Source organism: Nyctereutes procyonoides, unplaced genomic scaffold (assembly GCF_905146905.1).
Source record: "Nyctereutes procyonoides isolate TBG_1078 unplaced genomic scaffold, NYPRO_anot_genome, whole genome shotgun sequence".
In the NCBI taxonomy this organism is placed as follows: Eukaryota; Metazoa; Chordata; class Mammalia; order Carnivora; family Canidae; genus Nyctereutes; species Nyctereutes procyonoides.
The window spans coordinates 19,590,929-19,603,721 of record NW_026575040.1 but is presented as its reverse complement, the minus strand read 5'-3'; the positions used below and the strand labels follow the sequence as shown (position 1 = coordinate 19,603,721).

The 12,793-nt window shown below is 36.4% G+C and overlaps 1 protein-coding gene across 1 annotated transcript in view; it reads right to left on the bottom strand.

Annotated features, from left to right (window-relative positions):
- Positions 1 to 1,971: 1,971 nt before the first annotated feature.
- The window catches only part of PRTG (protogenin), a 119,263-nt gene continuing 108,441 nt past the window's right edge, over positions 1,972 to 12,793 (bottom strand). Inside the window, exons 16-20 of the mRNA XM_055319580.1 lie at positions 7,992 to 8,174; positions 6,273 to 6,393; positions 4,764 to 4,929; positions 2,860 to 2,964; positions 1,972 to 2,377 (exon numbers count right to left, since the gene is read on the bottom strand). Of these exons, the coding sequence (XP_055175555.1) occupies positions 1,973 to 2,377; positions 2,860 to 2,964; positions 4,764 to 4,929; positions 6,273 to 6,393; positions 7,992 to 8,174 (980 nt within the window). The 3' untranslated portion in view covers position 1,972. The remainder of the gene's footprint in view (positions 2,378 to 2,859; positions 2,965 to 4,763; positions 4,930 to 6,272; positions 6,394 to 7,991; positions 8,175 to 12,793) is intronic.

The following is a 12,793-nucleotide window of genomic DNA, read 5'->3' as shown; positions in this document are numbered from 1 at the left end:
ATTTGCCCATGCTTGCATGAGGCAGCTTAAAAGTAACAAAATGTTCCCTGAGTACAGGAAAAAATAACACTAGAATAACTTTAAAAGGAGGTAGTATAAAACAGGAGCTATAAAGGCAGGAGCAGCATTTTTCCTCGCCTCAGATTGTTCACCTAAAGCTCTGCTTTTTTTGTTCTGCCATGAAGCCCATACTTAGATAACTAAATGGGGACTTTGAATTTAGTTCAGAAGTGGTTGCTAGCACTTAATGTTGGTCTGCTTCTGAACATATCCAGTTTGGCACAAAGCTACAGATTAAGAAACAATAAGAGATGCATCATCAGACACTGGGATAGGAGATGATGGAGGTGGAACTATCATCCAGTAATAGTCTTTTGATTTTAGAACACCATTTAGCATAACTTCCCCCCTACCACTCCATCCCATAAATCAAAGGTTTCAAGGGAAACCCATTAAGATTCCTTTTAAAATGAGGCTCAGAAGTCATTTCCAGATAAGGTGAAGAAATACTTACAAAAAAATATGGGGTCCCCTCTTTACACCATAGATTTAATTCTTTTTCCTCTCCCACTGCTGAGTACCTATGTAGGTAACTGTCTCATGACTGAAAGAAGGCCTATATTCTATGTGGCTGAGTAAACAGTTTGCTGATTTCAAACCAGCAAGAGGATTAACTCACTCCTGGAGTTAGCATTCCTCATTCACAGCATTGACACTGAAAGAAGATTAAATAGAGTACCAAATTCTCTTAAGAATTCAAGAAAATACAAGCAAGGTGGTAGAGCTCTGAATACTTATCCCTAAACCAAACCTGCATGAAAAACAAACTAAAATGCTTTGATAAGATACTATACATCAAAATAGTTATTGACAAAATCCAAGAAACTCTTAAGGCAACTTTCTGTACTCCTGTCCTGAACAACTTCATGAATATTAAAAAGGCATAAGGCAAAGAATTTCATAATATATAATGGAAGGCACTGTTACCATGATAACCTCTAGTTCATTTTATGGTCTACTGTTACATTTATCTTTATTCTTAATATTTTATGAAATTACTTTACCCTTTTTAAGTCAAGGTGGGATTAAAAACAAAAACTAAAACTTCAACTGATTCTTGTTAAAAAAAATCTATTTTTTACATGGTGGTTTGCAACTAATTCTGGAAACGGTGAGGATGCTTCGCAAACTAGACAGTGCAGCCTTTGGCTGACTGTCAGGCAAAGGGGAAGGTAGAAAAGGCACGGCTCTAGGCAGCTAAGGTTTGGGGTACAGCAGGTAAAGCACTCAGACTCTAATGCCCAAAATATAAAGGCCCTTGAAGCCACAATATTCCCTATATGCTACTGAATAGTTCTGTTCTCAAAAGAGAGACTTTTTTTGTTTTGTTTTGGTCATTTGTAAAATCAACAGTCCCACTTTTTCTCTTCTCAGTGGTATGACAGTCCTCACAGCCAGAGGTATTACATTCTCCAAACCATGCAGATATCATAGTTTTCTTAAAAAAAAAAAAAAACAGAGCTTCAGATAAACATTCTTACTCATATACCTATATGACTCCTTTGATCACACACACTACACATACAGCAATGAAAACAAAATGCTACTAGGAAGTATCATTGGTTATGGAGCGGAGATAAACTATCACAATAAACGAGGTAACAAAGTTGTCTTCTGAGTTTGCCATCTAGCAAACTGAGGTAGATACTCAGCAAAGGGGCTTTCAAAAGTCTTCCCTTTGCTCCAGTGATATATTTTATAATCCAGTCAATTAATCTTGACTGTCTTTTCACATTGCTGACAATGAAACATTCAAAATACATGAGTTTAAAAAGAAAAAACAAAACACATTCAAAAAAAAAAAAAAAGCTGAAATACCCAATAAGACATCAAGATTTTCACAAAAGGCTTTGGCTCCCTGTTCATTGTCCTTCGAACAGACTTAAAGATGAGAATACCTGAACATGGCTGTCTAGATTGGGAAATCATTTTTATCAAAGCGTAGCATGGAAGATGGTGGCTGCAGAAGTGAACAGGAAGTTTGCTCGGCATCCAGTGGCCCTGCCTGGTCTTCACACTTCTTCACTGAGGGATCCCCACCGGAATCACTGCCAGTGAAGGAACTGGAGGTCAGGGGTGTGGTGCTTATGACTGAAGACAGGTGTATCTCATCATTGGATTCGTGGGAGAACCTTCCAGAATCCCCAGTCTCGTGGCTGCCTTCACTATTCGCTGAGTGCTCGGTATCAGCTGCAACACCAAACGGTCTTGGGAAGCTGGCTGTCTGACTTGCGGAGCTAGGGGAGTCTTCATCACTGATTAACACAGTAGTGCCTGGCTGGTAAAAGCAGACTGCTTGAGTAAATCTTCTTTGAGGCTAGGCAAAAATACGTTAAGACACTATCAGTGATGGTAGAGTGCTCTTGAAAAATAATATATAAGGTTTTATATGTTCTATATATTCTGAGATAGTAATCTGTTCCAGGACATAGGTGAAAGGCCATCATCATGAAGAGATTATCTAGGTCAATAGCTCCCTACCCGAGTGGCAGCACATCAGAATTACTGGGGCAAGTGAAGTGTCCAAAGACTTCTTCAGTGGCTTTTGATGCATACTCTTGCCACATCCCTTCCTTGACTGCCCCTCATTCCCTACTGAAAAAGCACAGCTCTGGTTCCTATTCTGTCACTTCAGTGATCACGTACCATGGATTTTGACAGAGTTATGCCCCAAGTTAATAAAATGATATCCAGACAGGAAACGAAAATTAAAGCATTCATTTACATTTTCCTTTCTTTTTAATTATCATTTCATGATACCATGGGGTGCCAAAATTTTTTCTCATTTAGGTGGGTTACCTGCTCAACCTTTATCTTCTTAGAATCTTGGAAAAAAAGCCATTTTTTCTTCGAGTTGTTTTTAATTATAGGACCATAGCTATTAATTATGAGGTCAGTTCCTCCCTGGAAAAATAAAAGAAGAAAATGTAAATACTATATGTTTCAGTTTATTACAAGTAGTACACAAAATTTTTAAATGTTAAAAGAAAAAACTGTCCGAGACATCACTATTTCTTCTTTTACACAAGCAGTACACCACAAATTCAGGGTATTTGTTAATGACCAAAAAGATATAATAGATTTATTCTTGGAGATATATATGTTAAAGTATTTGGGGTGAAGTATAATAATTCCAAAAGTTATTTTCAAATGTTACAGCAAACAAAAATACATAGAAATATGACAAGATACTGACAGTTATTTGTGCATTCATTACATTACTCTTTCAACCTTTCTACATATCTGAGAAACTTAAAAACAGTTGGGAACAAAAAACAATAGGCCCACATATTTTTAACAAGATGGCAATAAACAGAGGATTAGCTCTCAGGCTAAGCCAAGGAAAAGGAGAGATCTGACTTCTCTGCCTCATACAGGCTCCGTTTCACTTTTCAATTAAGATTCTCTTTTTTTCATGTCTTCCTCCCCCATGCCTCTTTTCCTCAATCCTTTCTCATGCCCAGTTCCAAGTGTGTAATAACAGAACACCGATGTGTTTTAGTACTTTTTATGCTTATTTAGAAGTTTTATGTTCCAGTGTCCCAGATTAATTGGAAATAAATTGAATGGATTACATTTGTATCAGAAAATAAAAGCTAAATTAAGTTGCAAACAAAAAAGACAATAGGAGTAGCAAAAAAATGAAGTCATTATTATTTATTCATTATAATATATAGCACTGTACTAGATTCGAGTAGACTGTATCCATTAAATATAATTGTATAAAACTTAGTATCAAAATTGCCTAAAATTTTGTTATATTTTTGCTATTCTAAATTTTAGGGAAGGGTTGAGGAAGAATAATTTATACCAGGATTTGTCAAACCTTCCCTGTAGAGGGCCAGACAGTAAATACTTTAGATTTTGCAGGCCTCATATGGCCTCTTTCTCATTTTCTCTTCTTCCTTTATTCCCCCTCTCCCCCAAATTACTCTTTAAAAATGTGAAAAAAACAGTCTCAGCTTATACAAAAACAGGCTGTGGGTTGGCCTGGGGTGGGCTATAGTTTGTGGATACCTGATTATACTGCATTGGTTAGGAGAGCTATTATAATAATGCACACTATCTAATGTTGCAGTATGACTAAAAATAATTTTCAGATAGTGTTCCTAATGTTTATCACTGTACTATTATTACGTATAGTGGAAAGGACATGAAGTAACATCCCCCAATTACATTTCTTTACTATATCCAACTTCCTCAGGCCATAAAGGGAAGGATCTTGAGACATCTATTTAGATACTCCTATTTTTAAAAATAGTTTATACCTGGCATGTTCTAATGTCCAAGGCTGTTAAAAAATCAAACTAAGTATAAAAGTAGATTTATAAAAAAAAAAAACTGCCCATGGAGTAAATATAGGACAATCCAAATTATTGTAAATATAGACTAACGACCCTGGTGTCCTTGCCTAAAACATGGTAGCTCCATATAATCCCATCTGATTGAATTTATGTTATTGTCTCATTTTTTCCTACATCTCTTTAATCTTTTATTCCTTTGTCTTTTATCCATCCCTTTCTTCTTCTCCATGTATTTTATGTAAGGAAGGATCTGGGGTGAAACTGGTTTATATTTCATTAAGTAAAATATGGTTATAAAACATTGAATGTATGATTTTTTAGCAAGCCAATTTCACACATAAAGGAAAGATGAATGGAGGGAAGGATTACACAGCAAATCAGTATCTAAGCTCAGAGTACCTTTGCATCAATGAAGCTGTTTGGCATTATCATTGGCATTAAGGATTCTTCATTTTCTACAGTGCCTCCCAGGTTCTTTCCTACTTCATTTCCACTGGCTAGGGAGACACTAGTACGAGATAACTGCTGAGTTCCATTCTGTGCCATCTTGGAAGCAGATGACTTCCTGAAATATTGCAAGAAAAGGAAAATCTTCCAATTTCAAAGGAGTTCTAGATGAATGTACCAAGTTTGCCCTATAATAACAACTGCAAACAGTGGAGTTCTTCAATGCTTGTTTCTCAAATATTTTCAAAAACCGAGTGTTAGATTTTTACCTCGAACTCACTGCTGCAAACTTTTATGCTTTTAGGAAACTTCTTTCTTTTTGCCCCAATATCTGCTTATATAAAATTATTTTTTACAGTTAATAAAAACTTAAAAATTTACAAAGTACTATTATTTATATTGTTGATTATTTCAAACGTATGCAAAAATTACAATTTTAAAATTTAAATGTTCTTTTTCAGGCCTGCAGATTATCACACTAACATAACAATTCACTTGCCAGATAATGATGGCAAATTTATAGCAGCACTTCTTCTGCAAGATTTAGGTATCAATAATACAATGTACATAAAAAATTTTTTTGTATAGAAAGATTTTATCAAAAAATTCCTAAAGTGATAAAAAAAATTCTTAGTGAGAAACTTGTACAGCTAAATATACAAAAGATGTTAGAATGTTTTCTGTAAAAAAAATAAAATAAAAAAGGAATTCTTTCTGTAACATAATATGTTTTCTATATTTTTATGCACAAGTACCATACACATAGAATAAATTCTGAATAGTCAATGCTAATGGAGGGAGTCTAGCAATAAGATTATTCAAAAAATAATGTGTATCTGACTTTGCTTTTTTAAAATACAACAAAGAACCTTAAAATAAATGAAAGCAAAAGCCAAAATATAAAAGGTTAGAAATAGACAAATTTACTGAATGCTGAGAATTTAGCCAAAGTCAAATTACAAATGAGATTGCCTAACAGAGTTTACAAAGAACGAATCCCTAGTTATTGCATTTATTTTAACTCCATGTCTGGGGAATCCCAAACATATGTCCTATGGAAATAAGAGAGGAGCCCTCAATGGCAGACTACTTAGATAGGAAAATATTCCAGACTATAAGGAATTTCCTCAATCGGCATATACATCAGATTAAATGTGCTATTTTTTAAAAAGAAACCAAAGCATATACTTTGTACTTCTCAAAATAAAAAGGAAATGAAGAAACTAGGGCCTTATTTAAGAACATTTTATTGACAGTAATGTTTTCAAATGGCAAAAAAAAAAAAATTCTACTTCCAAAGTGAGCACATCTCTATGGTAAATTAAGAACTTAAGTAACATTATTTTGAAGTGGAAAATCCCAGTGACTCTAGAAGGCACTTGATTTCAATTTGCTTCTTGCAGTTACTGTAATTTAAATGTTTTTTTAACCACTTTGACATGTCTAGCAATGGAAACACACCTGGCTTTACTTCGGTATATCAAGATGAGAACACAGATGAGGATGCAGGTCAAGGCTATGCCAACGCCTACAGCAATGCCAGTCATTGATTTTTGGTCCAGATGGTAATAGCCTGAATAAACTAGAAGCAGAAACACATTTACTCAGAATCGATCAGAAAAATAAATTATTCCATTTATCATAATTTTAAGATTGCTATTTACTTTTCTATAATTTTTCTTCCTCTCAGGAAAAATTTTGACAGTATCTGTGTCTAAGCAGAAGACTCATTACTTTTTATCAGTGATCTCAAAGATCAGTTTATATTCCCATACTGAAGATTCTTTGTTTTTTAAGATTTTATTTATTTATTCATTTGAGACAGAGAGAGAGAGAGGCAGAGACAAAGGCAGAGGGAGAAGCAGACTCCATGCAGGGAGCCCAATGCAGGACTTGATCCCGGCACTCCAGGATCTCACCCTGAGCTGAAGGCAGATGCTAAACCACTGAGCCACCCAGGCGTCTCCCATACTGAAGATTCTAAATATGAGTTCTAAATACTGTATTATTACATCAAACATCAGTTAATAACTTATAAGGCTAAAAGGCACAAGGCATAGATGTTTCTTAAACCAAAGGGTACCTTTCATGTCATGTTACTTTAAAAGCAGATATGTGTATTATTAAAGATTAGTTTTCTATATACATATTTGCATTTACATAGCAGTGCTCCTCAAACTTCAATTTGCACATGATCACTAAGGGATATACTAAAATACGATTCTGATTCACTTTGTTGGGGGGGCATGATTCTGCACATCTCACAAGGTCTTGGGCCATACTCATGCTACTACTCCCTAGACCCTCTGAGTAGCAGGTATCTGAGATGTGAATAACCTTGCTCTCCTTCTCCCATGATAAGGTGGCTACTATGGGTACAGGTACCTTCCTCCAATGCTTAAATCTATCTGCCCTGCCTTTCCCTTTTTTCTTCCTCCTTCCCTGTTTCTCTCTCTCTCTCTCTCTCTCTCTCTCTCATTCTCTCTCCACCCTCCAACCCCCCAAGCATTGAAGCACTCAATGACTACCCTCTGAGGAGCTATGAGTCCTTAATCCTGCTGAGTTCAGCTGGTATTTCCTCCATTTAAAGCCCCCATCGCCCTCCACAGACCCACTCTCCCAAAGAGGAGGAAAAGAAGGTATCTTGTGCTGTACTACAGGGATCCCAGGCTTCCTTTGGGACAGGACAGTTGCTCTGAATGGAGTGAGGGTGGCTCTTTAAAGATATTTCTTCCAATTGCTTTTCTGGAGAGAAACAACTTTCTCTCTGGAAAAACTGTTTTTCTGTGGTAAAAACTCTTAATGAAAACCATGCTCTCAGCTTCAACACCGCACACCCAGCACTGTTTATTTCCATGAAACAAACCTCCCTGGAAGCCTCCTCCCATCAGTTCTGGGACCATGTGACTCCTTTGTCTTGGTGGCTGCACAGCTGGGAAGAGAAGTAACTGGGACACAGTGGTCTGAAAACCACAGCTCATTGTGAAGTAAGTTTGTTTCTTATAGAGTGCAGGAAACAACAGCCTGTAGCAGCATGGCATCAGGACTGCACCAGCAATTCAAGAAACCAAGTGCAGGTTTAGGGATATGGCCATGGTAGGAGAGAAAATAAAGTGCAGGAAAGCTGAAAAAACACTCTACGTTCTTAAGAAACATCAGTGACTGTGGCAGTATACAGACCTTTGGCATCAGCAGAATCCAAACGTCTGGGCTTCTGATTTGATTCAGAGGTTTCCTTTGGAAGTACTGCTAGCTCCACAGAATTTGAAAATGGTCCTTCCCCCACCTCATTGGATGCAGATATCTTGACAATGTACACATTTCCTGCCACCAGGTTTTCTAACAAAGCCATGGTTATTGCCCCTATAAATATATCAATTAGAAATTAAGTAAACCTTATTTTTTATCTTTTATTCATTCTTTCAAACACACAGTCATGGCCCTTTACTCAAATATTTTTCCAATTATAAAAGTAACACCATGTTCATGATAGAACATTTGGAAAATACAGACAGATATAAATAAGATGACAATCTCCCTCTGTTAACATTTTAGTGTTTCTGTGTACGTGCATGTATGTATGCGGGCACTGTACATGTATGAGTACATATTTATGCATTTTTTTATATTTTAGAGTTTTCACTTAACATTGTACCATGCACACTGCCTTTATTAATCCTTCTCTGTAATTTTGTTTTAGCAGTAGTTTTTTAAAGTAATAGGTATTTTTGTTTAGTTTTTTTTTTAAGATTTTATTTATTTATTCATGAGAGACACAGAGAGAGAGGCAGAGACACAGGCAGAGGAAGAAGCAGGTTCCCTGTGAGGAGTCTAATGTGGGACTTGATCCCAGGATCCTGGAACCATGACCTGAGGCAGAGGCAGATGCTTAATTACTGAGCCACCCAGGTATCCCTGTTTAGGTTTTTATATAATGTTTTTTGCCCCCCAAATCTTACATACATATGTATGTAAAAATCTTATATCTATCTATCTATCTATCTATCTATCTATCTATCTATCTATCTATCTATACTCTACATAGATATGAATACGAACAGCATTAAAAACATTTTGCAATGGAGTATTTCAAACACGGGTAAAGAAAGAATGGTATAATGAACCCATATTCAACAGTTCTAATTAGATTTTCTAAATTCAATGTGAAAGGCTTTTTTCTTTTGGAAATGTTTAGGGGTACCTAGCTGGCTAAGTTGGTAGAGCATGTGACTCTGAATCTTGGGGTTGTGAGTGTGAGCCCTACACTGAGTGTAAAGATTACTAAAAAAAGTGAAACTGAGGGGAAAAAAAGAGAAATGTTTAAACTACTTATGGTAATCACTGATCTTGTTCTTCTTAAATTAGAAGCAACACAATAATTTTTGCAAGTGTGAATATATTTTCCCACTCTCCCAATCATTATCTAAAATTTCTTGAAAATGAACAGGAAGGAAAATGCCAAAGTTATACAGGAACAGAATGCTGAAGACCTAGACCTCAGATTAACTATCAAAACTACCACCAGTAATCCATCTAGCATCTACTTATCTCCAAAGTAACCATCACTTGAATTTAAATGATATTTGGTATCAAAAGGTGTTTCCTTGTTGGCAGGATGGCTAAGAAGGATACTTATTTGTCTACTGCTATTACTTGATGGGTCTTTCTACTCTTGTTCTGTCACTGCACCAAAGTATTTTTCTTACAAAAGGGACTCCCACCCTAGGAATTAACTCTAATGTTAAGAATGTAGGTGTAACAGAATTCAACCAGAAAATTGTTCCAGCACGGCATTTGTGAGTCGATATTCACAGGGAATCTAGCTTCCCTAAGGTGACTTCATCTCATTTTCCCCTCCACACAGAAAACCACTACAACAGCTTCGAAGAACTTACTATAGCTTGTAGCAGTCACCTGTAGGCAAGACCTGACTATTATTCTTTTACACTTGCTAGATATATTTCATGAGGCAAGTGAAATGTGGGGTGATTTCAGAACTCAGGTCATGATTCAGAGGCCACCTCTGAGGTCACATGGTGTGAGGCAGCTGAACCGAGCAGCTATGCGAGGGCTGACCATGGCTTATTTTCATGTTCTCTGGTTTCAGCTTGGCTTGAAGAGAGTGTGAGCTACTTGAGTACACAGCTGTTAAATAAACAAACTGATCCTTATTTAGATCAGGAAGAGTCTTTCTACTGTTACCATGTTCTCAGGCAGGTGAATAAAAACTAAAGGTGCATTGTGACGTGTTACAGTTAACTAGAAGGAAGAACATTTCAATTTCTTCACAAGAGGCATATAAATAGTGTTTCCATTTTAGCACAGAATACTTTACATTTAATTTTTTTAAATGCTTGTCAAAAACCAGTCCCCACCTGAAATTAAAGGTCTTTTCATTTAATTCAGGTTTTACAAACAGATGAGCTGTGTGGACATGTGCTGCAAGCGCTCCTCTTCCTGCCACAAAAAGAGTCTTCCTTTACACAAAAAAGAAAACATTCTGGCTCCTCTATGAGGAAAAAAGCAGTTCATTCAAAGCAGTTCCCAACTATTTAAGTGATGTGCCTGTCCTTATATTCTCTCAGCGCATTATCTCAATCTCAATTATTGTGATTATGCCAATCACTGCCTTTCATAGGTGTCTGAATCTTAGCTATCCTAGGATTTTCAGAAACCAGACAGTACAATAGCCTCAGTGTTGGATCAATGTTGATCAAATGCTGGCATGCTACCAACTAAGTAATTTGTGACTTGGGGCACATTACTGAACTTTAACTTCCTCATGGGGCAATAATCCCCACCTCATATAATTATTAGAAAGGATTAAATAAACTACCACTGGCAAGTGTCCCGACGTATATAAGTGTATATACTCAATGAAAGTGAGTCTTCTTCCTCACCTCTGACCCTCTCTTCTTCCCTTTGAGGACAGAAATTTTTTTTCATATTTGAACAGCTTAAGGTGGCTGGCATAATGCTTGTATACAAGATAAGTCTAAGTGCCAATTGAACTTATATTAAAATATGAGCTACTTATCACCAAAAGAGTGTTCATTTAGGATAAAAAAGCATAGGGTAAGATTTTGAGGTTGGAGAAGTGCTCCAGAATGCAGTCTCAGAACTCACTTCTGTCTACACTCTCTTAAGTGATTGTTTTCATTCCACATTCTTAAAGATCATCTACTTATTTATACCTTCTTTCTATACCTGTCCCATGAACTTACCCCTCTTACTGCTTAATCAACTTCTCTACTTGGACATCTGGGATGCAACTCAAATTTAACGTGTTAAAAACCAAATCTTTGATTTCCTCTCTTTTTTTTCCTTCCACTCCTCATCAATCTGCAGCAAACCTCATAGGCTGTTCTTTCAAATTGTGTCTTAATAGCTTCTTATTACCTTCCTCATTGTCACCCCAGTCCAAATGCCCACTAACTCTCACATGGACACTTGTATATTCAGTGGTCTCTCAACTCCTACACTTATCAACTTATAATCAGTTTTTCAGATGGTTGATAAAGCAATCCTTTTAAAATGTAAATCTGATGAAACGTCTTTCATCTCTCTTAGAATACATTTTGTGGTCTACAAAGTCTGGCCTATAAAATCTGCCCTTGGTTTCCTCTCCCCTGATTGCCTACTATGGGCTCTTCCCCTAGCCTCTAGCCTCCCTGGCTTTCTTGCTGTTCCTCTCACATGCCAAGCACACTTCTGTCTCATGGCCTTTGTGCTTCCTCTAATATGTTTTTTTTTTTTTAATTTATTTACTCATGAGAGACACAGAGAGAGAGGCAGAGACACAGACACAGGCAGAGGGAGAAGCAGGCTCCATGCAGGGAGCCTGACCTGGGACTCGATCCCGGGTCTCCAGGATCACGCCCTGGACTGAAGGTGGCGCTAAACCGCTGAGCCACCCGGGCACATAACTCTGCTTAGATGTCATTTTTTCCAAAAGGACTTAGCCTTACTACCTCCATCACTCTGTCTCTTCCCCACCCCACCCCACTGTAGATTTTTCTATTGCATTTATAATATATATTACCTGGATATCTGCATATTTGTTTGTGTGTCACCTGAGATATAAGCTTCAGTGGGGAATGAACATTGTTTTGTTCACTGTGGTACTGCCAATGTCTAGGAAAGAGCCTATCACACAGTAATCACTCAGTAAGAATTCATTTAATAAATCAGTTTGTTCCTATTATTGATACTATGATTTATTTGATGAATGTTGAGTTAAATTCCTTTATTGGAGGACTTTAATTTCCAATGTGAATCTCTAATAGGAGGAAATGGTATATTATTTAGGCTAAACTTATTTTAGTCCTATAACTTTTTTTGTTGTTTTGTTTTTAAGAAAGAGCATCTTTACAATTGTGGGAACCTCATGCTACAAGGAACAGAATTCAGGAACTGCTATAGTATATGGCATGACTTCCTATAGTGCCTTTTAGAAGTTACAATAATTGACTAGTTTGTGCTAATTTGTTGCATATCAGGAAGGTAAAGGGTTTTAATTTTTGACTCACTTTAAATTACACACAAGTATAATTTCATATCATGTTTCTGCTCAACCACTTTACCATGTACAGTTTTAGCTACAAATATCATCTGGTCAGAAGGAATATTTTTAAAATATTTTCACTAGTGAAAAAATCTTATTCCACTTGGCAATAAATATGTGAATTAATTATACACATAAATATGTATAAGTAATATGTAAGATTAATAGATATAGAAGAAATAGTTATATTTTCCCTCTTCTTCCTCATATTTTTCTACACTTTCACCTTTCTAAAAGTTGCCACAATTAAACATTAAAGGTCATTGAACATTTTATTTTTTTCTTTGAATGCTATAATGTATTTTTTGCTTTCAGTTTAAAAGTGAGTGACTCAAGGGGCACCTGGCTGGTTCAGTTGGTATAGCATGCAACTTGATCTCAGGGTTGTGAGTTCAAGCCCCACACTGGGTAGAGATTA